The 25,656-nt window shown below is 49.2% G+C and overlaps 2 protein-coding genes across 3 annotated transcripts in view; one reads left to right on the top strand and one right to left on the bottom strand.

Moving 5' to 3' along the window:
• The first annotated feature begins 1,920 nt into the window (after positions 1-1,920).
• Positions 1,921-5,227, top strand: LOC102687374 (stress-associated endoplasmic reticulum protein 1). Its single transcript, XM_006637420.3, has 3 exons — positions 1,921-2,268; positions 2,753-2,828; positions 4,355-5,227. Exons 1-3 carry the CDS (start codon positions 2,185-2,187, stop codon positions 4,393-4,395), a joined length of 201 nt encoding a protein of 66 aa, XP_006637483.1. The 5' UTR covers positions 1,921-2,184; the 3' UTR covers positions 4,396-5,227.
• A 5,918-nt stretch (positions 5,228-11,145) lies between these two features.
• Positions 11,146-25,656, bottom strand: part of tsc22d2 (TSC22 domain family 2) — a 30,189-nt gene continuing 15,678 nt past the window's right edge. For both annotated transcript variants that reach the window (XM_069197823.1, XM_069197824.1), the window contains 2 exons: positions 13,878-13,929; positions 11,146-13,393 (listed from right to left, as the gene is read on the bottom strand). In XM_069197823.1, the coding sequence (XP_069053924.1) occupies positions 13,136-13,393; positions 13,878-13,929 (310 nt within the window). In that variant the 3' untranslated portion in view covers positions 11,146-13,135. The remainder of the gene's footprint in view (positions 13,394-13,877; positions 13,930-25,656) is intronic.

The raw sequence follows: 25,656 nt of genomic DNA, 5'->3' as shown, positions 1-25,656 counted from the left end.
TTTCTGTGCCCAGGCAGTGGTCACTGACCCTGTACTTCATCGGGTCTGTCTCTGCTCAGTGGTCTCTCCCAGTTTGCGGTGTCCCAGTGTGTGAGGCAGTCTTGTCTGGGCAGTGCTGTAACTTGGTTGACTAATTTTGGGGGTTTCAGCAAAAGCTGGTTGGTTAAAGCCGAGCGTCATGGTAGAGATTTAAAGGAACTTTTAATTAGCAAATACTTATCACTAATTAACATTGATACTTATCAATTTTACTTCTTGTCCACATAGTTCTCACGCGCCATTGTTATAATTCTTGTTAAAATAGGAACAGTTACAAAGGAGAGGGGGCACTAACCTCATCTATCTATCTCAAGCCAGGGATTGTGGGTTTGTGTCTCATCTGGGGAGCGTGCTTTTAGGGCGGAGTGGTGGCTCTGTGGCTCAGGATCTGCGCCTGTGGCTGGAAGGTTGCTGGTTCAAATCCCGCAGCCAGCAGAGGAATCCTACTCCTCTGGGCCCCTGAGCAAGGCCCTTCACCCCAACTGCTCACGGGGCACTGTATAAATGGCTGACCCTGCGCTCTGACCCCCAGCTTCTCTCCCTGTCTGTGTGTCTCATGGAGAGCAAGCTGGGGTCTGCGAAAAGACACATTCCTAATGCAAGAAATTGTATAGGGCCAATAAAGTGATCCTATATTATTTAGTGGTGGGAAGATAACTGATCTGAGCATCTTGCCCTGGCCTGGGCAGCTTGTTCCAGACGCCACACAAACCTTCATGAAACAAGCGCCCCAAAGTGTGGGGTTTCAAAGTGAACCCCTCGTTTCCACCTGTGTCTCACGGCTCATGTTCGATAGCTCAGTCTGAAGAACCCTGCTGGGTCGACAAGAGCCTTCGAGGACTCTGAGTAACCGGGCCGGGTCTGGAACATAGTCTCCTCGCATTCGCGGGGTAAACCAAAACTTTCTTCTCTTTAACCTCTCTCTCATACAAATAAAAGAAAACACACAAACTTCCACAACATGACAATTTTCTCTTTCAATACACATATAATATCGGTGTGGCTCTGTGACTGATTTTTTTTTTCATTTTAAGTTAAAAAGGATACAAAGGCAGGCTCAAGTAAAAAGAAAGAGACAGAATTCCGTCAACCGAACCTCTCCCGCGCCAACATCATCAGTTTCTTTTTGCCTTTGTATATCCGTTTCAGGTTATCAATAAACTGTGTAAACTGGATTTGTCCATCATGAGCCATTAAGAAGGTCTCTCTTGCCCTGCTAAGGAACTCGATGAATTCACTCGCATTTCACATTCTCTAAATAAATAGTCTTCTCCGATCAAGACTTGAAAAGGTTTACTTCCTGTTTTCAGCTTGACAAGTTCTCCTCTTGACCCCGTCACACAGCTGTCGAACTGTCTCTGTTGGCCTCCACAAGAAGAATACAACACAGCAGAGATCTTCTGCGAAGCACAGAGGGGGAAAGGAGGAAGGCAACTATCGTCCTCCTCCCATCCTCTCAACCTTCGCTCCTCTAATTCTGGTCTCCTGTCTGTCCCCCAAGCCCGTCTACACTCTGGGGGTGACAGGGCCTTCTCCTGTTACGCCCCCAATCTCTGGAGCTCTCTCCCCAAGGAGATCAGAGAGTCACCTTCTCTCAACTCCTTCAGATCCAGACTCAAACCCTTCTTCTTCAGAAGAGCCCTTACTGAACTGGTTCTGTTCTTTACCCCTCTGCTCCTCCTGTATTCAGTCCCCCCCTCTGCTGTCTCCTCATTGTGCACATCTTGTGTATTTTCTATTGCCGTCACTCTCTCAAGTGCTTTGAGAAGCCACCTTTAAATGGCGCTATATAAAATAAAGTTATTATTATGAATCATGATTTTTATGGCGGACTACATCGCAGGCCAGGCTGCCCGGCGGAAGGATTGCGCTGGCCGCGGCGGCGTGGGCAGGCGGCGGGAGGGGCCGAGCGTGTGTCGACGCAGGCAGGGGCCCCTGTTTATTACAGCCTGGTGCGGGGCGACACATCGCAGCTGGCGAGCTGGCAGTCCTCTCCTGATATCGGCATTGCACACATCATCACTACTACTACTACGACCACCACCACCACCGCCGCCACAGCAGCAGCAGCAGCAGCAAAGCACAGCCCGGCCCGGGGACCGAACACAGACGCACGGAGGAGAAAAGCAGCAGCAGGTTAACAAGATGGTGGCGAAGCAGAGGATTCGCATGGCAAACGAAAAGCACAGCAAAAACATCACGCAAAGAGGCAACGTAGCCAAAAGCACGGTGAGTCCTGGCGTGTCTCTGACGGAGAGGAGAAGGTGGGGGAGTCGGCGGCGGCGTTAAAAAGTGCCCGAGTTCCCCCTCTCCTCCTCCTCCTCCTTCCTCTTCCCCCCGCGGGGTCCGTCTGGGGAGTCGCGTTTCTTTACTCCCCCCCAGCTCTGTGCAAGTGTGGGGCGACGCGGCGATTCCTGCTCCGGTCCTTAAAACGCCATCATCATCATCATCATCAGCAGCAGCAAAAAATCACAGCCCCCCGCCCCAGTGCGAGGAGAGCGGCCGGGTGGTCGGGCTGGAGCTGGCGAGGAGAGGGGCGATTGCGCGTCTCGGTCGGTGCCGAGTAGATGCGCGACGTGTCCGGCTGTCAGAGGGGCGACTTGCCCCTGAGCCCCTCTACCCCCCCGCCCCAGCAGCTCCTACCCTGGGGGTGTATCTTGTCACTTTCCACATTTTCATCTCGGCTTTTTTTTGTTGTCTGTTTGCTTTTCAGAGAAACGCTCAGGACGACAAAGTCTCCGTCGGACCCTGGTTGTTGGCGCTGTTCATTTTTGTCGTCTGTGGGTCAGGTGGGCTGGAGTCTTTTTTTTTTGTTTGTTTGATTGTTTGTTGTTGGGTTTTTTTGGGGGGGTTTCTGGCAGCTTCCCCCCCACCCGGGAGGGTCGAAGTTCAGTTTAGTTTGCTTTCCTTTCCTTTTTCGCATGTTCTCGGTCACCCGAGCGCTGCTTGTTCGTGGCGTTGGCACGCAGAACCGGGCGAAGGAGGATCTCCTGTGTACAACAAAACAAAACCAGAAAGAAAAAAAAAACTAAGAGGGGTTTGGCGTCGGAAAGGTGAGAAGTCCGAACGCCAGGTTCCTTGCACGGACTTCTCAAGTCTCCCGTTGGCGTGTCGGATAGTATCGAAACCGTCGGCTGCGCGGTGCGCCCCTCGGAGGGAGACTTCGGGTTTCAGTACGACTGCACTTTCGTGTCTGCTAGCGCCGTGGAAACACCTGGGGACACGCGTGTTTCCTGCCGTGCAGGGCCGGCGGGCGCAGGGTGCTGCTCTCGGGATCGACTCGCCGGCTTATCTCGGCGATAGGCGGCCGGGCTTGTTGACACTGTATCTCTAACCTCCTCCCCCCCCAGCGCCCTTGACTCGGGATTAAAATTTAAACTTTTTATCTGCACTGCTCTTGTATGCAGATGTCAGATGCCTGTGGGTTGCGTGACTGCCGAGCCCTCAGCAGGCCTTTGTGCGGGTGTTTGGAGGACTGGCATCTGGAGAAATTGTTTGTTTTTTTTATCCCTCCGCTCCTGCAGGGAAGAGGGTAACTTCTCCAAGATGTGCGGGGAGAGCTCTGTTCGGGAAGCCCGATCGGGTTCTGAAAGCCTCCGAAATGCCCCCTGTGCCCTCGGCAGCAGGTCCCACGAGCTGGGCTTTAGTGGCCCTGTCAGCAGGCTGAGGAGAGGAACAGGGGGCAGTTGTCCTGGGGGGGGTGTGGCAGTGTGGGTGTGCCTGGGGGGGGGGGGTTTGGGGGGAGTGCTGAGTTTTCATTCACGTTCAGTAATGAGGGCTCATTTCCCCGGTAAACGAACAATTTTTGCAGCTCGTCCGTGATGACACAAGTACTGAACGTGTCTGGTGTTTCGTAAAATTAAAACACGGGTCACTTTTCACTTTCGGCAGTAAAACGTGCAAACGGGCCCTGTTCTGTTCTGTCAGAAGCTTGTCCGTCCGGGTTGTGTAATGGGTCCGCGGGTCGGCGCTGTGAAAGACGTCTCGGCATGCGGTTCGCTTGCCTGGCGCAACAGAGGAGTGAACAACAAGGTCACGTGGAGCTCGGAGTAGTGACAGGACCTCCACGCGCGGCCGTTGTTGTTGTTGTTTGCCTGACCTTCCTCATATCTGAAGGTCCGTCCGGCTTCGCCGCCAGTCCTGCGGCTCTTGGCCGGAGGCGTCCGCAGCACCGCCCTGGACATCAGGCCTGGTGGGGTGCGGTCCCCTGTCCTGCCAGCTTCTGGGAAAACACAGACAGGCACGCAGCTTGTTCTGGTCTTTCTACTGCAGGCTCCTCTAACAGAATTCCTGGTGTTGTTGCTCTTCCCTACAGCGATCTTCCAGATTATCCAGAGTATCAGGATGGGGATGTAAACTGCAGTGACCAGGCCTCTGTCCTTCGAACCCGAGCATTCCAGCCCCCGCCCCCCCCCCCCCCGAACACTGCACAGCTCCCGGCTGTCCTCATCATTCCCGTGATCGTCATTATTCCCGTTCCAGCTCCCGGAGTCTGGGGTTCCTTTGGGCCCCGTCGTGCGGCTGACAGGTCTCCCCCCACCCGTGCCTTAAATTGTGTAACGAAAGCCATACGATTTGTAAACTTCACATTCCAGTCCGGGACCATGATCGAGTGTCATATGCTGTAGATTCTGGGTTGCGTTGTGATTGTGACGCAAAAGCTTTCTCCGCCCCGTTTGTACGACCTGCTTTGTTAAGACTTCTTCCCCTCCTGCTTTCTTTTGATTCCTCTACAGTCCACCTGTGTCTGATTTCCTCTTTATTTTAAAAGAAGGATAGTATGTTTAAAAGAATAACGATGATTTGCTTCTGGCGTCTGCCTGCGTCCACTCTGCTGGGCGCTGGGACGGGCACGGCTGCCGTACACACCACTGTCCGGAGCCCGGAGCACCTGCTGGGCCGGACGCCTCCCAGGGCGTTCCCGGAGTCCGAGACGCCGAGAACCACCCACGACTGCGACTTGACTGGAAGCAAGTAGCAGTCCTGTTTTTTTCTTTCCTGTAGTATTTATACCTCTCCTGTGATGTAGGCGATCAACCGGAGGATTTGAATTGAATGAAAGGGACATCAAGACGGAAAATGTTTGGCTTGCACTCTTTGTACAATCTGCAAAAAAAAAAAAAGAAGAATTGTGTGTTTGTTGCCATTTCAAGCCCCCAAAACAAATAAAAGATGAAATTAAAACTGGGCTGCTTGGGTGCCACCAGGTTGTACATAAAGTTTTTTGCTTAAAGATGCAGTTTGAGCTAGGGCTGTGCCTGTGTTGTTCTGAGAATGTTTATCGCTACGCCACCGTGTAAAAATACAACTAAACAAACTGGGCACTTCAGTAAAGTTTCCCACCCACATTCTGAAACCGTGATGCAGGCCAGACAGGTCACGTCACTGTGAGGAGCACTGCGCCGGTCACTTGAACTGAGAAGTCCGTTACAGTAGTGGCCAGAATCGGGCATGAGGAGTGCTCGATTGTTTTAAGGCTGAATCTCTAGCTGTGACGCACATCCAGGACTCCTGCCACGTGAAGAGCTGGCACGTGTGTTTGTGCCTTACAAAAGGAAAACAAGGGGGGGCTGACCTGTCTGTGCCGGAGAAAAAGCACGTGCACCCCAGTTTGGGCCAGACTGCCTGGCTGTTGCAGGTACAGCTACGATGAGATCCTTATTCATGTTGTCGTCTCAGGACGTGAGCAGTACAGTGGAAACGCAGTACAGCAGTTAACACCATGCAGTGGAGACAGTACATCACGGAGTTTTTACACAGAGAATGAGACGACACCGAAATAAACATCAGAAATGAGACATGTGACACGTTGCCATGGAAAGCACCATCTTATGCAGGATGTTCCCAAATACCTCCGAACACGTGGCCAGCTGTATAGGATAAGATCACTTTATTGGCCATATACAAGTTCTTGCATTAGGAATTTGTCTTTTTTCACATCTCCCAGCATGCTCTACACGAGACACACAAGCACACGGAGAGAGAGAGAAGCTGGGAGTCAGAGTGCAGGGTCAGCCATTTATACAGCGCCCCTGGAGCAGTTGGGGTGAAGGGCCTTGCTCAGGGGCCCAACGGAATAGGATTCCTCTGCCGGTTACGGGATACGAACCGGCAACCTTCCAGCCACAGGCGCAGATCCAGTGCTCCGCCCCTATGAGATGAGGTTCAGGATTAATGTTAATCCGCGACATCCGGCACAATTCTTTAGTTATAATTTATAATTCTATATAAATGTAGTCATTTTTCTTCTTGCTTCTATACGAACCGAACAGCTGGTGTTGACGAAGGGAACTGGAGCATCCATCCCTCCATCTTATATCCCAACAAGCAAAGGGTGCAGGGCAGGGCACACCCTGGGAGGGACGGCACAGGGAGGTCAGGACTCACACTCACACCCTGGGCAGGACACCAGTCCATCACAGGACACACACACACCCTGGACAGGACACCAGTCCATCACAGGACACACACAGACTCGCACTCACACCCTGGACAGGACACCAGTCCATCACAGGACACACACACAGACTCGCACTCACACCCTGGGCAGGACACCAGTCCATCACAGGACACACACACAGACTCGCACTCACACCCTGGGCAGGACACCAGTCCATCACAGGACACACACAGACTCGCACTCACACTGGGCAGGACACCAGTCCATCACAGGACACACACACAGACTCGCACTCACACCCTGGCCAGGACACCAGTCCATCACAGGTCACACACAGACTTACACCAGGGCCAATTTCCCCACCAGCCCTGTGAGGTCCTAACCACTGCGCCACTGGGATTCTGGGAACAAGGTGTTAGAGGTTCAGGCTTCTGGAGCTGCCCACGGCAGCCCAGTGGTCCAGAGCTCATCTTTGACGCCCCCCCCCCAGGAGGGGTCAGTCAATCAGAGAGCCCCCCCTCCAAAACCACCAACAACTGTTGTTATTCTTGAAGCTGCATGTTTACAGCATTTTTCTAGACACTCCACTCACAGCACTTTACAGGTCATGGGGACTCTCCTCCACCACCTCCAGTGTGCAGCAGCAATAATAACATAGCCCCCGCCTGGATGATGCAAAACATCGCTGCTGCCCATCCCTGCAGCTGGGGGGACTGGAGCACCGGGGTGAAACACATCACTCGGGGCACAACGGGAGACTCTGTGGGTTCAAAAAACTGCACCCACTGCGCTACACCACTTTACCGTTAAAAAAAAAAAAACAAAACGACTTTTCTGCTGGTTTCTTCCACTCGTAGTTCGTAGCCTACAGGACTCTCTCTCTCTATCCAGAAGTACCGATGTCTGGAGAGTCTGAGAGTTGCATGAGCCCCCGAGAGTAATTCGGAAATTAAAAGAAATCAACTAGATTATTCGGACCAACTTTATTTCCAGCAACTCAGAGTGATTCCGTTCCTCGTGAATTTAAATAAAAACATCTGCAGCCATCTGTCCTACACGAATTAACGGTAGCTTCGAAACCTTCCGTTGTTATTGAAAGGTCATTTTAGACGTGGCCTGCAGCCGCTACTGCGCATGAAATTAAACCACAGCTCTAATTGAGCAATCGCACCCTTTGTCCGCTAGATGGAGACAAGCTCTTGCATTTTCTAGAGTGAACACGGCGGAGGCAAATACTGTTTTTCAATCTTGGCAGTTTTGGAATGACTCCGTAAATTTTTACTAGATATTTCTTCTCCGAAAATATTTGGGTTTTTTTCCCTCTGTACCTAATTTATGATTGCCGTAGAAAAAGAAAAAAACTTTTTGTACGCAAAGAATAAAACACGCCATGCGTTTTGTAACGCACCTAGATGCTGTGTTAATAATAATATAATAATATAATAATAATAATAATTGCTTACACTTATATAGCGCTTTTCTGGACACTCCACTCAAAGTGCTTTATAGGTAATGGGGATCCCCTCCACCCCAGCTTCTCTCCCTGTCTGTGTGTCTCATAGGGAGCAAGCTGGGGTCTGTGAAAAGACAAATTCCTAATGCAAGAAATTGTATATGGCCAATAAAGTGATCTTATCTTAGAATATGCAATCCATTAACAAATGATCACAGTACACCATGTGTCCATCACCATGAGATAGTTTGTACTTTGTAGCCAGCCGAACCCAGATCATTTATATGACCTAACTCATATAAATCGGTTCTAATTGATTTTCAAAAGCCATAGAACAGTCCCGGAGAAGCATGACCTCTTAGGGGTTATAAATCAGTCTGAAATCGTCAGATTTAAAAACACTGTTTTGCAACAGTTTGGTCTGGGGCTTTACCGCGCGTTCGATTTAATTTGTTCTATTAAGCAGTTTAATTTAAAATGTTAAATCCCAGTTCTCAAAGTCCGGCGCTGGCTGCTTCTAATTTACTTCATTCTTACGGTGCTTAAACCAATTAAGTCCGTGAAATGATCAAAACGCCACGTGCTCGTGCTTTCGCAGTGGGACGATCTCACGGGCTGCCGCTCCCCTCTCCTGGCCTGAAAGTGTAGGATTTAGGATACAGGCCCGAGGAACAGAATTTGAAAAGTCGTACCTATCATAATGGCTGCATATCATTTCTCAAAGGTAGTATCGGCACATTTCTTACACGTTGCGAGCTGGGCAGGGTTGGGGAAGCGGGTTTGCAGCTCTGAGTCCGTGGATGTGTTTGTTTATGATGGTGTTTGCTTACCGACGTCAGGAGGAGAATTAAAACCAGCTCAGCGCCCACAATTCATCACGCTCTTCCCCGAACAGGTGAGCCGGTGAGCTCATGATTCAGGTGCTCAGCTGAGTTATGACTCTTCCATTTCTCTCTCGACCGCAGCGGCCGCGCCTTAAAGCACATCCCGTCACACACTCTGTTTGCCCGAAGAGCTTTCCCATGACAGCTTCACCCAGACAGAGGGCTTAATCACCCAGCCCTGCTCCCGTGTGCGTGACGTGTTCCTACCTTCCAGTCCCTACCTGCCAGCGCTGCTGAGGCGATCTGGTCAAAGTGCTCTACTGTGCTGCCGTCACAGCTGTGACCTGACACACGCATGTATATGAAGGCAGAGGTGGCTTCCGAGAGTCCCTGGCGTTAACAGACAGCATCACCTCTTCCTCCCAGGAGCCCAGGAGAGGGAACGTTCCCTCTCCCAGTGAGAGGAGGCACACAGCAGCTCAGCTGGGCTTCACCTGCTGGACAAAACAGCTAACTTCAGGAAGGTCAGACCGTGCAGAACTAAGGAGCAGCAAATGGCCTGTACTGTCCTAAAAGGGGTGTGAGATTTTCCCTTGCAGGCCCACAAGTTTGAAAATTGCACAACCGGTTGAGTAAGTCCAGGCGTCGACATACATCAAAGGAGTCCGACATCACACTCCTATCTGCTCACTGGTGACCTTTGGGCAGTTTTAAATGTTTGGTGCAGCACGTTTGCTCCATTTAGCACCTGACCAACTACACTTGAATGCTAATTTACTTTCAGAGTTTCAGGTTTTCATTTCTATTGAGCTTTAACCCACCCTCCCTTTTTCATTTCTCTACAGCTTATTTCCAAATATGCAGTTAGAGCTTAAAACTCAACATTTAATGTTTTCCAATAGCAGAGCAAAACTCCTACTTATTTTTATGGGCATGGTGGCACAGTGGCATTGCTGCCTCACAGCGCTGGGGCCCTGGGTTCAATTCTGGACCCAGGCTGCTGTCTGTGTGGAGTTTGCATCTTAACTGTGTGTGTGTAAAATTAGTCATATTATCATGGGTGCAACACACGGACCATGTGGAGTGGTATACGCACCATTACAGACTACAAAGCGCAACCCAGCTATGTCGCACAACAGTCTGCCTCTCTTCCTGATGAGCTAAATTCATTCTCTGCTCGGTTTGAGGTCGGTGACGCAGATCCAGTCAGGAAGATTCCAGAAATCCAAGACGGAAACCCACTGATCATATCCAGAGCGGATGTGTGTAAAGTTTTTAAAAAGACCAATCCACACAAGGCTCCTGGCCCTGATGCCATCCCTGGCCGCATTCTGAAGGCATGTGCAGACCAGCTGGCAGATGTCTTCTTGGACATATTCAATCTCTCCCTAGCTCAGTCTATAGTTCCTTCCTGCTTTAAGAAAACCACCATTGTCCCTATTCCTAAGAAACCCAGAGTCAGCTGCCTAAATGACTACCGACCTGTTGCACTCACATCAGTTATCATCAAGTGCTTTGAGCGGTCAGTCAAAGCACACATCACCTCCTCACTGCCAGACACCCTTTGACCCACTGCAATCTCCGTATCGCCAGGTGAACAGAAGATACTATTGCCACTGCCCTCCATACTGCCCTCTCATACCTGGATAAGAAAGGAACATATGTGAGAATGCTGTTGATTACAGCTCAGCATTCAATACCATAGTGCCCTCGAAGTTTGTCATCAAGCTCCAGGACCCGGGATTGAACATCTCCCTCTGTAACTGGGTCCTGGACTTCTTGACGGACCGTCTTGCAGGTGGTGAGGGTGGGCAACAACATATCCTCTACCCCCACTCTAAACACTGGAGCCCCCCAAGGCTGTGTGCTTAGCCCTGTCCTCTACTCCTTATTCACCCATGACTGTGTCGCCAGGCATGACTCAAACTCCATCATGAAGTTTGCGGACGATACAACACTCATCAGCCTGATCACAGATGGTGAGGAGTCTGTGTACAGGGAGGAGGTTGAAACTCTGGCAGCATGGTGCCAGGAGAACCGCCTCTCTCTGAACATCAGTAAGACTAAGGAGATGACTGTGGACTATAGGAAACACCAGGGGGGAGTTAGTCTGCCCCTTCCCCTCTTTAGGATCTGAGTGTAGTCTCTTGCATGTTTATAGAGCACCCCAATAAAGTGTAACAAGTGCACCTCATTCATGGACTGCAGAGGTAAACCCCCACCCCCAGAGGAAGTCCTAGAAACCCCGACACGTACAGGCTGTTTTCTTACCTAGCTGGTCCACTCCGATCCACTCAGTGGTTAAACACGGCTGCCTTGCATTAGGGGAAAGCTGGCAGCCTCGTGGGCCAAACTGCGATTTTTACTGGCGCCTTCAGCCGAGAGCTCGGGGCGCATTAACCCTTGTTAGAGGAGGAGACCAGACACGCTTCCACTTTCTCCAGATAGAAAATTTAATACCTTCCAGTTTGTCAACTTCAATGCACAAGTAAGGCCCAAGAGCAAAGACTGGAGCATGAACCTTCTGCAAAAAAAAGCAGCGCCGAGGAGGAATCTTGACCACAAATATTTCACTCAGGAATCACGAGAGCTACACAGCAAACAGCAGGGACAGTGACACATGCCATTCTCCACTGACGGGAGGGCACGATCCAGATCTTACAGGGAAGACAGAAGGTGCAGGATGGTTTTGACATGCACCAGTGCTGCAGGTTTTGATCCAGACATCCACTACCCATTCAGGATTCAGTAAGACAGTGAGCAGCGATTCATGCCTTTTTAATGAGCATCGAAAGACATTGGTCTTTTAAATACCCTCAAGCTGTCCAAGGTATTTTGATTATGCAGAAACAAAACAATTTTAAAGGGGATTGCTGAGGAAAATTGAAAGGTTACAGTGGAAAAAGTCTATATTGCACCCTTAGCACGTGCAACTGTCTTGTATTTATTCAGTCTAGGAAAAACAAATCGAATTGACAAAATGTACAATTTCAATTTAGCAAATAAGGTCTTAAAAGAGTGTAATGACCACTCAGGGGCCCTTTAAATACTCAGTGTACACTACACTTGGAATCTGAATGTTGCATTTATTAAATACATTAAAATTTGCAATGTAACAAAACGTTTTTTCTGCATATGAAATTCAAAACACCATTTAAATGAACAAAAGATGGCTCACTTCATTTCTCTGACTAGTGTGCATCCCCACTAGATTCACCTCCATCACTGCCAGCTCTTCGTTCGGTTATTTCATCAACATTGTTCACAGACTACTTACAATAAGAGTGCTGAATAAAAACATGAGGTAAGAAAGTGGTTTGAAGATTACAGATCATGCAGAACATGCTAAACAGCAACAAAAGATTTTCTTTTTTTGTTGTGAAGGAGAAAGTAACAAAACTAAAAAATACGTATAGAGTGTGCATTACAAAATAAAATTGAATTACACAGCTTTGCATCTTTGGTTACAAAGTAGGTTGAACAATTTCACAGCTTTTTTTCCCCCAATTCCCCCCACCCCTCCAGAATGCACAAGATTTATTTAAAAAAGGTTTAGGGCATAATGGCAATCACCTGTTCTTAAAGAAACTAGCAACAGACACGGCATAGTTCTCTTCATCAAAACAGCCCACCAGAGATTGGTTTAAGATAACTGATGTTAACCTGTACAAACTTGCTATGCTCTTTTATACTTTACACTCTATACAAAATGTACATTCAAACTGGGTCTTAACTATTGTAAATAATCCCAAAAATAAAATTGCCGTTAGTGTTAGTACTACACCAGGAATTTCTTTATTATTGCCTACATTTTACTATCTCTCTGCAATACCGCTCATCCATTTCATTTCAGATTACTTTACATTTCAGAACGTTCAGAACTTTCCTTTCAAAATGATTCTGTGACATTGTTCATTTACATTACGAAAATAGCAGCCCTGTAATAAATAAACAGCAAAAACAGTAAAAACTGAATGGATGTAATTTTTTTTTTTCTAACTCATGTTGAAGTATGGTGGGCTCTTAAAACAGACTCGCACTTCTTACAACATGAAGACAGCTCCATTGACCAACTAAGGTTTCCACAAAAAAAAACCCCGCAAGCAAGCCTTAAAAAAAAAAAAAGGATGAGAAGTACCACCCACAGCTCGGCCCTCTTCCAGGTACAGCCATCTCCGCCAGACGCCCACCCCTTCCCTGTGCGCTGCACCCGCGGCGCCGCGCGAGATGGGCAGGACACAGAAAGCTCTTGCAGGATGATTGTCTAATACTGGGAAGGCCAATGACTGCACGCACTCTGAAGCATGGCTCTTCGCTTGAAGACTGGTAAGAACACTGGTGGCGGACAAGACTCGTATTTTTTTCCTCTACTTCCGTTCTCTTTCCCCCCCCGCCCCGCGCGGGGGGCCGGGGGGGGCTTCACGCGGACGAGGCGTTGGGCTGCTGGTGGGGGGCCGGGGGGCCGGCCTCGGCGGGGGCCGGGCCCGGCGGCGGGGTGCCGCTGGGGTTCGCGATTTGCACCGAGAGCTGCGACAGCTGCTCGGTGTTGGCCAGGGACTTGAGCAGCGCGTTCTCCCGCTCCAGCACAGAGTTCCTCTCGTACAGCTCCTTGATCTGCTCCTTCAGCACCTCCACCTCCTCCCGCACGGCGTACATCAGGTGGCTCTTCACCAGGTCCTGCAGGGAGGGAGACAGGCGCGCACAGGAGGCACGGCGTCACTCGGGGTGCCCAAGGGAGACGGGGCGCTAAGGCACTCGGAATCCTGAAAGCGCCTCGACAACATTTTTGGGCCATGACGAATCCTAAAGCAAAGCGGGTCTAAGCGAGAGCTAGGTTAACCCAGTTATACTTGGGCCCGGGAGATGAGTCTAATATTCTGACCATCTCTTGAGCTACCTGCACTCCTACGATCTTCAAGTCATTAGAGACATTGCTGCTCCACACTATACGTTTAGACTTAACAGTCGCCATTAATGTCCAGTTTGGTATATTGTACTATAAAACTGGATTAAAAGTAAAGGTAAATACTCTAAATCAACAAACTAAAAAATGCTTTAAAGAACGGTGTAAAGTGTTTTTACGGGTTTCATTTGCGATACAGACGACACAAAAATATCAGTGCGTAATTCGGCAAAACAACAACAAAGTGACCGTACTTACCATCGCCTGCTCTATTTTGTTATCGATGGCTACAACGCTCGCTCCGGATGTACTGCAAAGAGGAAAGAGAAGAAGAAATGTACATAAGCGCGGGCACTGATATCGCATTCTTCACGCTCCGTGCTGTTACGCTGCTATTTCAGAACCTCAGTCAAGTTCAGACAGGCACAGCACGCCATGGGACCCGACTGGACACACGGCCAAGCCTTCCGAGGAAGTCTATCTGCACCACGGAATCGCTGCCGCCTTGCCAAGACCGCCTCCGCAGCGATCTTCTCGATCTTCCAGATCTGGCACCGCCTCCGCTAAATACCTGACCGCGGCATGCCAGCTCCCGGGGGGCCACCCGAGCTCCTCTACCAGGACGGGGCCGCAGAAGCAGGGCACTGAGTAGTATGAACCAGGGCTGCGGTGCTGTCCGCCACAGCGCACCGGAAACGAAAGCAAAGCCTGCCGGTCTCTCGGGGCTGAACGCGCGCGCGCCTGCCCTGCCCCCGAGGAAGCGCACGGGGCGGCGATCTGGCTCCGCGTCCAGGAAGAGAAGACCTTTTGTTTTTCCCACCCCTCCAGCAGCTGCGTAAGAAAATCAGGTTCCTGCCAAGCCGGTCACGAATGCAAAAAAAAAAGTCTCCTTTTTGGCACGGGTTGTCCTATTTAAACGCCCCCCCCCCCCCTCTCCATTACCATCTACTTGTTTCCACTGATCACAGACCCGGCTCCTCCCGCAAAGCGCACACGATCAATCTGCACACGAAGAGCGCGTCACAGCGCGGATCACCGCGAACAGCACAGCTTTCGGAACCGCGACGTCACAGACGTCCAGCCCGCACAGCGCGGCCCCTCGAGCGACGAGCACCACGCACTGGACGAGATCGGAACAACCCCACGGGACACAGCGATGTTCGCGCTGCCTGGAACCGAGAATTGAGGACCACTTGCGCAAACCGGGACCGCCGCAGTGCTGACACTCGCCTCTTCACTGAGGCAAGGAAGACGAGCTGAGCCGCAGTCCGCCCGAGACGCTGGCTGCTTTTTGTTTGGGGGGGGAGAGAGAGGGTTCTCCGCTCGGCTGTCAACGTTTATTTGGGGGGCGTCGGCACCTCGCCCGCGAGCCCGGCCCCCCTGCAGCAGAGCCGGGGGGGGGGGTCCCGAGCGCGCGGAGGGGATACTCCCCCTCGCTCACGCGGGATTTAAAGCACAGCGCAGCGCCAACTGCGGCCGCCCCAGCCCCGACAAGTGTCCAGCGCACTGGACGGGCTAGGGTCAGGAACACGGACACCAAGACCGGCGCAGCTGTGCGGGGGAGTGGGACCGGGCTTGTCCGGGGTCACAAAGCGCGCGGGAGCGAGTCGAAGCAGCACGAACACAACTTCGCCCAATGGAAAGCTCAGGCTGAACACAGGCACTCGCGTAAGAGTGTCCATCGAGCCCCGCCACGCGAGACGGGCGAGCGTCCCGGTCCCGGTCCCGGGGCGGACAGGTGCTCCCCGCGGGAAACCGGCGGGTCCCCCACTCCACGCGCGCCCCGACCTCCCCGCCCGGGTCTCGCCGTCAAGAGTCACTAACGCCGGGCGCGACGACACTCGGGCAACCCCCACAGCACAGCACGGCGAGCAATGACCCCTCTCCCCCCCCACTAGGGCGCGGAATGCAGCGACACCCCCGAGCTGGGGTTCGAGTCAAACACCTCCACCCGTCTTTTCCAAAAAAAAAAAAAAAAGTTTTGAAAAGTTACCTGCAGCGACCGTGGTAAGGTATCAAGCCCCGGGAATACGGGGGCGAGGACCCGGGCGAGCAGGGCAGTCGGTAAGGCATTTTGGGGCGCATGACACACAGTCCGGGGGGTCCACGGCACGGGGCGACTTGTCCAACTGGTCCACGGAGCCAGAGACAGGGCAGGAGCCGGAATCATCTGAGAGCCGGAGTCACAGGAGCCCATTTAACTCCCCCAGCTCGTAAACACACGGGAGGAGCCCGGGGCGGGCAGCTGCAGCCTATTGGTCCGATCGCAGCTAGGGCCGGCTCTCCCGGGAAACAGGGACGACCCGATCTGAGCGACACCTCCGCGCACGCCGAGCCCCGCTGGCAGCACAACCACCATCGCAGGCCGCCCCCGCTGAGACCCAGGCAAACAAGCGGACCGGCTGATAGGGGGCTCCGGTCTCGGGAGACGCGGACGTGCGAGAACGGTGCTCCCAGTGTTTACATTTAAAAAACAAATCACGGCACTGCGTTTACTACTGCTATCGCTCAGGAAGAAAAACCCACCCAAGCTCTCCAGTAAACATGTTTAGGCAATACAAAAGCAACTGACTTTCCCCACCTCCAGGTACAAGCACGTTTTCCACAATTCGCTTGCAAGAGGAGCTCCCGAGGCTTTAACTCTTGTCGTCTTTCCTGGTCCTGTCCAGCACTTATCAGCTATTCAGGTACTTCGTTGCGGTGTAATCTTGGTTATTTGGGGTCCAGGAGTCAAGAATGGGCGTTTATATTAAAATGCCAACCAGACATGACAGATTACTGTATAGGCGCAGTACAGGAGAAGCCCACTTCACGTGAGGTTTTAACATGTATAAGGTCTCATTTTATTAAACTCGGCAGAGCCTGCCTAGGTCAGATATTTATGGTCGACTGCCAAACTACTTTCCCCCTCAAAATTTCCTGTTTTAGGTGGAGGCTCCATTTCTTTTCCTCTTCAACACCCACATATTCTGTGCAAAATTAAATCAGGTTCAAATTACAGCGCGTGTTCAATTGCAAGTTGATGCAACCCTTTGCAAATCGATAGTTTTTTTTAACTGTAAAAAATGTCAACAGCAGGTCCCACATCACAGAGGGAGACCCAATAGTACCTGGAAACTTCAACCTATCCAACGCTGGTTCTGCCAGACCTACAATTCCAGGGTCTGATGAGATTTTTTCCCCAATCATACTGGCAGAAATGAAGGATGTTTTTTAAAGACCCCTCAGCTTGGATATTTCAACTCACTGAGAGCGGAGCTCAGTGGTACCCACAGATGGGAGTACAGTACAGCAAATGCAACACTAATCCAAAAAGTATGGCTAAAGAACCGAACAGGGTTGCTACAGACCAATCCCTCTCACTTTGCTTACTGGTAAAAGCTAAAACGACAGAGCTAACTTATGAAAACAAGCACGAAATAACTCAGGACCAACAAGACTTCAGAAAGGAATCTTGTTTAAAATTCGTTCTCATTGTAAAACAAAAATAAGAACAGCAGAAAACGCACTGGAACTCACAACACGATGCATCCAGACCTGCAGAAATCTCACAATAGGGATTAGGTTGAAAGGTAATGCCTGCACACGGATCGAGAGCTGGTTCGAAACAGGCAGCAGCGCCCCATCTGAAGTAACACTACCTCCAAGTGGGCAGATGTGAGCAGGGGTGTGCAGCAGGGATCCATTTCAGGTTCACTGCACATCCCAATCACGATCAGAGATCATGATTCTCATATATAGGAAGCAAACTAGCTACATTTACAGATGGTTTAACAAGAAGGGAGTTACAGAAAGAGTTAAGTTAAAATTCTGGATTGCGTGCACTTCACAATGGAATCGAACATTGGTGAGGGCAAACTGAACTACAGATGGAGTATCAATAGCGCATGGGAGGCTAGATGGGTTCTGGCTACAGAACCTTCCACACTCTCATCAAGACAATGTGGGGAAGCAATAAAAAAAAGCTGGCAAAATGCATGAGTGCACAAAAGGGTCAAGGGTCAGTAGGAAAGGAATGCCTCCTAATTTTTTACTTTGCAACCAAAGTGATGCAGAAAAGCAAATGTATATTAAAGTTGACAGGGACTTTGTGGGGAAATAGCCTTAAGGTTGTCACATGTATCTTCCCAGTGGAAAAAAACCCACTACTTCTAATTCTATTTATTCGAAAAACAATCAGGAGGCATTAATTTAGAACCAGATTTCCTAACAAAATGTGGAATTTAAATCCGGGGAAGCTGTGCACTGGCTTCACAAAGCACTAGCAAGACCTCATTTAGAACACAGTTTGGGTCAGCGTAAAACAAAAGGGATTTCTCAGCATTATACAGAAGATAAAGAGCAACAATAATGATTTTCCCAGTCTCAAGGACGGTCATATATGAACAGGTTAGGGAAAAGAAATCTCTTCGGTCTAGAGCAAAGGAAACAGATTGAATTGAATCCAAATCCATCAAATCTTAAGGGGCATGGACAGAACCAACCACGGGGTCCCGCTCACAGTGAGCAGTTAAGTAAGCACACAGGGTCATATTTTGAAACTCAAGTGAATTAATGTAGGAGTATAGGAAACACTCAAGATCAGGCTTCCCAGCTAAGTAGCTGAGGCCCAAATATTGGATTCTTTTAAGAAACGGACGAACAAAAGTTTAGATTTACTTAGCTATCACACCACCGAACTAGCAAAACGTGTTGACTGGCCTCTCATTTTTTTTGCTCTCCTGGGAAAAACTGAAAAGCCTCACGCTAGCACATTCATACAATGGGGAACTTTGGTCACTACAGCCCCTCTCGGCAAACTCCGGTAACAACCAAGTGCCATAAAACAGCCATTCCAACAGCTTTAACACAGATTCAAGTCAGAAGATCAATACCTTATAATTCTTCATTAAAAAAGCGACACTGACAGGACTTTCCACAAATAACCCTCACTCTTTCGCTTCTCTGCTGCTAAGAGTGAAAATGCCTAATCAAATCTGCAGTGGGAAAACAGGATGACCACAAGTCAATGTTTCTACCGGACTAATGCTTTGTCATGTAAGTTTGTGGCTCCCAGCCCATGTTGCCAGAATCTTATTCTAGATGATACGAGGGCTGACTACAGGGGCGGTGTGGTGGCTCTGTGGCTCAGGATCTGCACCTGTGACTGGAAGGTTGCCGGTTCGAATCCCGTTGCCGGCACAGGAATCCTCCTCCATTCGGCCCCTATGCAAGGCCCTTAACCCCAACTGCTCCAGGGGTGCCGTGTAAATGGCTGACCCTGCGCTCTGACCCCCAGCTTCTCTCCCTGTCTGTATGTCTCAAGGAGAGCAAGCGAAAAGACAAATCCCTAATGCAAGAAATCGTATATGGCCAATAAAGTGATCTTATCTATCTTATCTTTTATTGGGTGCCTAATGGTTTGTTTAACTCGAGGTGAATATTTGCAGGAAACAAACAAATCGGAGTGGCGGGTCAGGGTTCTGGGCTTCAGACCAGAGGGCTGCGAGTTCGAATCCCGAGTGGGAGGCTGCTCTCGTGCCTTTGAGCTGGGAGCTTCCCTCAGATTGCTGTATGCAACAGGTCTCCCAGCTTGTGTCCTTGGTAGACATGTCAAGATTACAAGAGGAATGAATAACTAAAACATGCACCTGCGTCCCTCAGAGAACTGTGATTTCACTGTGGTTTTAAGAATCAGGTGGTAACAGAGTCAATATGAGTCCAGCAGATATCCCCTGCGTGCAACCTGGGACTGAGAAGAACACACACCCCCCACAAGAACTAGGTCATACGAATGTTTGTTTTACTTGTGCAGGGAGCTTTATTTCACTGACAAGACTTGCGGTTGGGCATCAACCTCAGCAGAGAGAAGAACGGACCCAAAACCGTAAGCCACATCACAAACGCCACTTACTGCTGACTTCACAAAAACCGCCGAATGGATCCCAGCCATCGGGGGGTTTGACCCGTTTTTTAAATATCAGCTGCTCTGTCCTCGCTCCTGCTGAACTAGCTCATATTCCGAGTCGCAACGAGCAAGGAAGTGAATAAACTGTTCGCTTCGGCGGTAACGAAACCCCAATGTCTTAGAAACAGTTCAGGGCTGTACACAGAGCAAACCACCCGCAATTTAAGGACAACAGCCAGCCTGTAAGTGCCACCAGCTCTCAGACCGCGCAGATGTGAGCATAAGCCCAGCACATGGTTTGGGCAGCAGCTGCACGGATTTTTTGGGGCGGGCACCGATCAACGAACACTCGCAAGCTGGGAAAAGCACACAGCTTTCGCATGCCCCATATCCGTCTCGAGACGTACAAACTGACCTCCCAGCTGGCCAGTGACCAAGACCGTGCTCTCAGGGCGAGCTGGGACTGTCCACCTTCTCCTCTGGGGGACTCCCCTCCTGCTCCAGCAGTGCCTTCTCCGTATGCCTCTGTACTGTCCTGTCCTGTCCTGTACTGGTGGGCCCCTGGACACATCCCCACAGGCCATGACAATCTATTCTCAGGTCATATGGTTGAACAAAAGGTAACACACTCTCTACGTGTAAAAGCAATACTTCTGGTAATAATATCAAATCCTTTTTTTAGTTGCCATGAACTTATAAACTTGTACCCCATAACAAAAAACTTTCGTTCTTGGATCCCCTCTACTCCAGTGGGGAACTGCCCCATGCAACAGTCGTAAAACTTGAGCACTTTTAAAAATCAGCTCCGAGGTGTGTTCTGTGGCACAGAAAGGTCACAAGAAAAGCGTTAACTTGATAGCTTGCAAGGACTACAACTCAAATGCCTTGGGTTCATCTATATTCTACAAACATTTCCTGGGGCACCGTTATAACAGAGGATCGTTACTGAAACGAGCAGTAATTCCAGCTGGACGTGGCATGCAGGAACCTTGAAGGGAGATCGGGTCACCCAGCCCACCCCGATCGTTCAGCCTCTGACTGGCAGCTTTTCCCCCCCAGACTCCCACTACTCCGTGTGCAAAACGACACATAGCCCTTTTCTGTTAAATGCTATGCAGAACCGTCCTGCTATGAAGAACTCGTCTGCAGAAATCTCATAAGACTAGGCATAACTGCAGTGAGATCATGTTATAATGTCGTGTTTAGCTTTCCCATTGAGATTCGCCATGACATCTCACAACCAGTCAGACTGCAGATTTCACACATGAGTACAAAACCACGAGCCTCTCTCTTTATGTAGCTAAAGAAAGGGAGCATTATGACATTTAGATCTATAAAAGGGGCTGGCACCGAGATGCAAGCAAGTCAGACTCCGTATCTGAGCGGATTCCTGAAGTATTACAACATCCTTTCAAAAAGCCTGCGCTGACAATTTAAACTCGGTGCAGATACAGTGCCTTCAGAACCTCCAGCAGTTTGTAGTCATGAGAAAATAATAAGCTGCTGAGTCCATTACCGAGCGAACCCGCAGTCCAGGAGGTGTGCAGTATCAACAGCAGGGCTTCTCCACACTCTCACCGGTGCAAACCCAGCAGCGGGGCCCCGAACTGCGAGGCCGGTCTTGCCTTTGCAGACACCAGCCAGGCAAGGCGTGAATACAGCGAGGGCTGACCTCTCCGGACCCTACGGCCCAAAGTGACGGTCCTCAGCAGAAACCAGAGCTCCAGACTCAATTCTACTGGACAGGCGGGATAACGGATAATGGAATAATAACCGAGGGCACACTTCACCGCAAGAGTCACTCAAAGCAGATACTTCTGTGCCCAAAACGAGCCAGTAAAAGCACACGTTCACCTCCCCGACCCACGTAAGGAGACCAGTGCCATCTCACCTCGCCAATCCATCGGCTTCCCAGTGAGCAAGGCCCGTTTTCCTCTTTTAGAGGTACAGCACCCATTTGGGGTCACAGCAACACGACGACTGGGGAAAGAGGTATCCGTTTTATCCCAAAATTGCTTCTCATTGACTCGGAACATTGACCAACGTGCACTAATAGATAAAAACTAAAATGAGTACATGTAACATGGCTCAGTGTTTAGAGACATTATCAGCGCCCTCATAACAACTGCAGTTTAGGCGAACTTCCCAACCATGCTCTGTAGTTCGTCTCAGAAACTCACAATCAAGGGTTAATATTTCTGTGCTGCTCAAAAAAGTGCAAAGATTTTAAAAGTGCCAGGACTGTAACTCTATCAACATTATTTCCAGCAGTAAAACAGCAGGAAAGTGAGCAGCATTTGTTGTTGTTCCTTGTAAATAGGCAGCTCTGTAACTAATGGATCCAATTATTTTCTAGCAATGTTGCATAACCCAGTCGCTCACCTCAAATTGATTTGCTACAGACGTCCCGAGTTACAAAGATAATTTAGCTCCCCTAAAATAACATTTCTGCTGCCCTTCTTGACTAGAAGTTTCTAATTACGATTTATCTTTAGTCTATAAAGGACTTGTTTTCATTTCTTTACACTACCAAAACAGTAAAGAAATTGAATATATACATACTGTACTGCACAGAACACAAGGCAGTATGCGAATGCTGCAGGAGCCTATAGCTAAGTAGCTCATTAGTACTAACGACATTTTAAAAAAAGGTACATTTACCTTGTGCCTCTGGGTAGTTACAGCAGAAATTTGACCTAACAGATTACCCCTCAAACATAAAAGTCAGAAGGGTAAAAAAAAAATATTCCATTCCAAAGGAAACGTGTAATATTGCAGTTCTTACTCACCAACCGCCAAGTATTCATACTAAGATAATGAGGCCACAAAGTCCAAAAACTGACTAATACCCAAAGAAAACAAAACTTTAGACAATGTTTTATTAATGGACGAGAATATAATGGCTCCCCCTAGTGGACAAGGATGTGGCCAAGAAAGAACACCAAGTCAATATAGGGGCTGGGTCAATCACTCCTGTGTTCTGTGCTTCTTACCATGTCCATATCTCTGCAAACTGACAGCACACTGGGGAGCAGTGCCAGTTTAAACTTCTACTGCACTATGCAAATAAGATCACAAGACAACCTCCTTTCATTCTGAAAACCTTTCTAGTAAACAGCCCGCTACTGCACATCCAGAAATACCTGACTTGTGTTTTTAATAGCAACATGTTCTCTTTTTGGCTACAGATGCCTGCTAACAATGGTCCTCATTCAGATGCCAACGCAAGAGTTTCTCCTGGAAATACTGGAAAGGATGGACACTAAACTACAATCATGAAGTCAGGAAACGCTCGGTAATATTCTCCCTGGTTTGCTGCAATGAAGCTGAAGGTAAAAGAATGAGACTGCAAACTCAAGGGAACACGTACCCTGCCTTGTGTACAACAGACAACAAGCTTAATTCCTATGGGGTAAAAAAACATGCAGTGGAAAACGTTTTTTTTTCAACTGGACCTTGGCACTATTTAAATAAAATGTTGTATCTGGCCATTTCACTTCATTTTTTAATCTTTAATAACCGCACAGAGCAGGCAATACTACTGGCGCCCAGAAGGCAAGGGCGACGAAGAGCGCACATACGCCATGGCACAGTTTGTCCTCCCCACCTCCAGATATTTCGGGGCGACAGATCTACTCGCCACCCAAGGCAAGTGGGAGCTCGTTAAGGTGCAGACCCCGAAGCGGTGTACATGCCAGAGCCAGGTCCCGAGCTCTGCGCAGCAGGCTAGGACAGCTCCAATTAAACATTTGCTTTGGAAGCGCCCCAGGGGGTCTGGCAGCTGGACAGAGATCCAACAGGAGCTGTCACACGAATGACAGCTCCCATCGCTCACATTATCGTCATCTTCATATCCGGCACGCCACAGCGCATTGTCATTCTGCAGCCTGCTCAGGGGGAGCCTCAAGAAGCCCTACAGCCACCTCCGCTGGCTCACGTGTGACCTCGGGGACAGATGCCACCGAACGGCATTCACTCCCATCACTGCCACATTCATGCCAGGGGAAGACTCTGCAAGACGGGCGGCTTTCTCTCTCCCACCACAGCAGGGCAGACAACCATGAGCAGGTAACCCCTTGAGGGGGAAAAACAAAACGGGACTACAGAAAAAGAAAAAGAAGAGCATTTCAACACAAAGACGTATCAACAAGCGGAATACCTGACATGCCTCGCCCTGGGCCACTGCTGAACACGACTGAGAACTCCAGTGGTGAATGAAGTCGCCTCGGGGTCGCGAGCTGAACCTGTCGTGCAGTGATGACAGAGAGGCACAGGCAGCCTCAAAATTGTAATATCTAGCTCTCACTTCCAACCGCGACTAAAACATTTCAGCACAACTCGCTGGGTTTAAAGACGTCGGAAGAGCCACAGCATCGCCGGGTCCAAAAAACAAAATCCTCGCTCTGAATTCGGAAACGGGGGCGCGGACTGCTGCCAAAGTCGCGTTACTCGAGACCACAGAGAAATTACTTTTTAATGCAAGCGGTATTTTGCTTAGGAGGATCCAGCCATTATCTGATTAAAATCTCTGGAGTGGACAACCTTCGCCTTAACAAATCGCAGGGAAACAAACCAGAGTGATTCATAGGCTTCTTAGCTTTGCTGCGGCCTCAACTGTTAATTCAATTTAATTCAAACATGCATATATTTGGTTCTTGCTTATGGCACATGTGCTGCTATCAACAAATAAGGGTACATTTTGAGATGCTACATACTTCTTTTGTACATTGTGTACTCAGAACGTTTGCACAGTAATTGAAAAGCATTTAGAATCAATTATTTCTCCCCAATTTAGCGTGCTGGGGTAGCCCACTAGCTCATCTGCCTGGAGACGGGAGCCGGAGACACTCTCTCCTCGTGGTAGCAGAGCCCACACTGCCTGTCCTTTACACCTGGCGGCAGAAGGACCCAGCCCTGCCCGTACCACGGCGAGGGATACAGGCGCACAGCTGCCCCCCCAGTCAGACAGCTGAGAGCTCATGCCCGCAGGCGGGAGGTGCTGCTCGCCCAGCTGAGAGCTCATGACCATAGCCGGAGCCGGCAGAGCCTGGGTTCGAGCCACCCATCACCAGGCTGCACTCCAGACTGAAGGTTTTCAATGTAAAAAATCGCTCATGGAGCCCAGATGGAATGTTTTTACTTACAAGAACAGAGAAGGTACAAACCGGCAGCATACAGGACTCAGACTGCGCAGACAGAGACCCCCCCAGTTTGAGCAGTTGAACTAAGTGGCACTTGCATTAATTGCTAAAATGTAACTACCCGCTCACTCAACCCCAATGATTTGATAAGGTATGCAAAGGGTCTCAAGTGTCTTTAGTTGTAAAAAAAAAGCAACGTATGTGGGGAGATTATACACAACAAATGCAACACCTTCAAACAGAATTAATCCTGAGATAGTCCAAAAACATTCAACAATATGTAGGACACTTACAGGAAACCACAGCAGATTAATGACTGGGCCCAGGTACTATACTACAAGAAGCAGAATATACAATGTTGCAAAACTGTCACACTGATGCAAGTGAAACCACAGGATGCATGGATTGGAAATATACAGCATCAGCATAATTAACTATTGCTGCAATGTCCCTTTTAACACAACCTTTTTTTCCCTTTATAAATTCTAGAAATGTTTCAACTCATTCCCATCAGAGCATTTTAGCGAGCTGGAAATGTTTTAATGAAACGTGCCCACTGTGACGAAATAAGAATCTGCTGCAGTTCTGTTAAAAAAAACTGCACCAAAAGTAACTCGGTACTTTCCAGTTCTTCACAAATGCACTTATCTTTTACAGAGAAAACATTTTAGCAGTTTAGATGGATAATGAAGTGCAAATACAAAAAAATAGGATTTTGTTATGTATGAATTCACTTTTCAGCCAAGAGATTACTGTACAACAGACTCAACTGCTGACTAACTGCTTTTCCTGTAACCCATTAAGCAAACCATAATGCCTGAAACAGACTAGTGATCTCTAACCAGCCCGTATGACTTACTTTTACAAATGGATTACATTCCACCTGAAAAAAACATGTAACAACCCTGCTGGAAAAGTGAAACCATTAACAGCTATGAGTGTTATTATTTATAGGGTTAGTAAGCACACCAAAATCAGTCCATTTGTTAGTAACATCAACAACTGAAGC

The sequence above is a fragment of the Lepisosteus oculatus genome, chromosome 13 (genome assembly GCF_040954835.1).
Source record: "Lepisosteus oculatus isolate fLepOcu1 chromosome 13, fLepOcu1.hap2, whole genome shotgun sequence".
Classification (NCBI taxonomy): Eukaryota; Metazoa; Chordata; class Actinopteri; order Semionotiformes; family Lepisosteidae; genus Lepisosteus; species Lepisosteus oculatus.
Note: the sequence above shows the minus strand (reverse complement) of the source record. Positions and strands in the feature narration are given on the sequence as shown.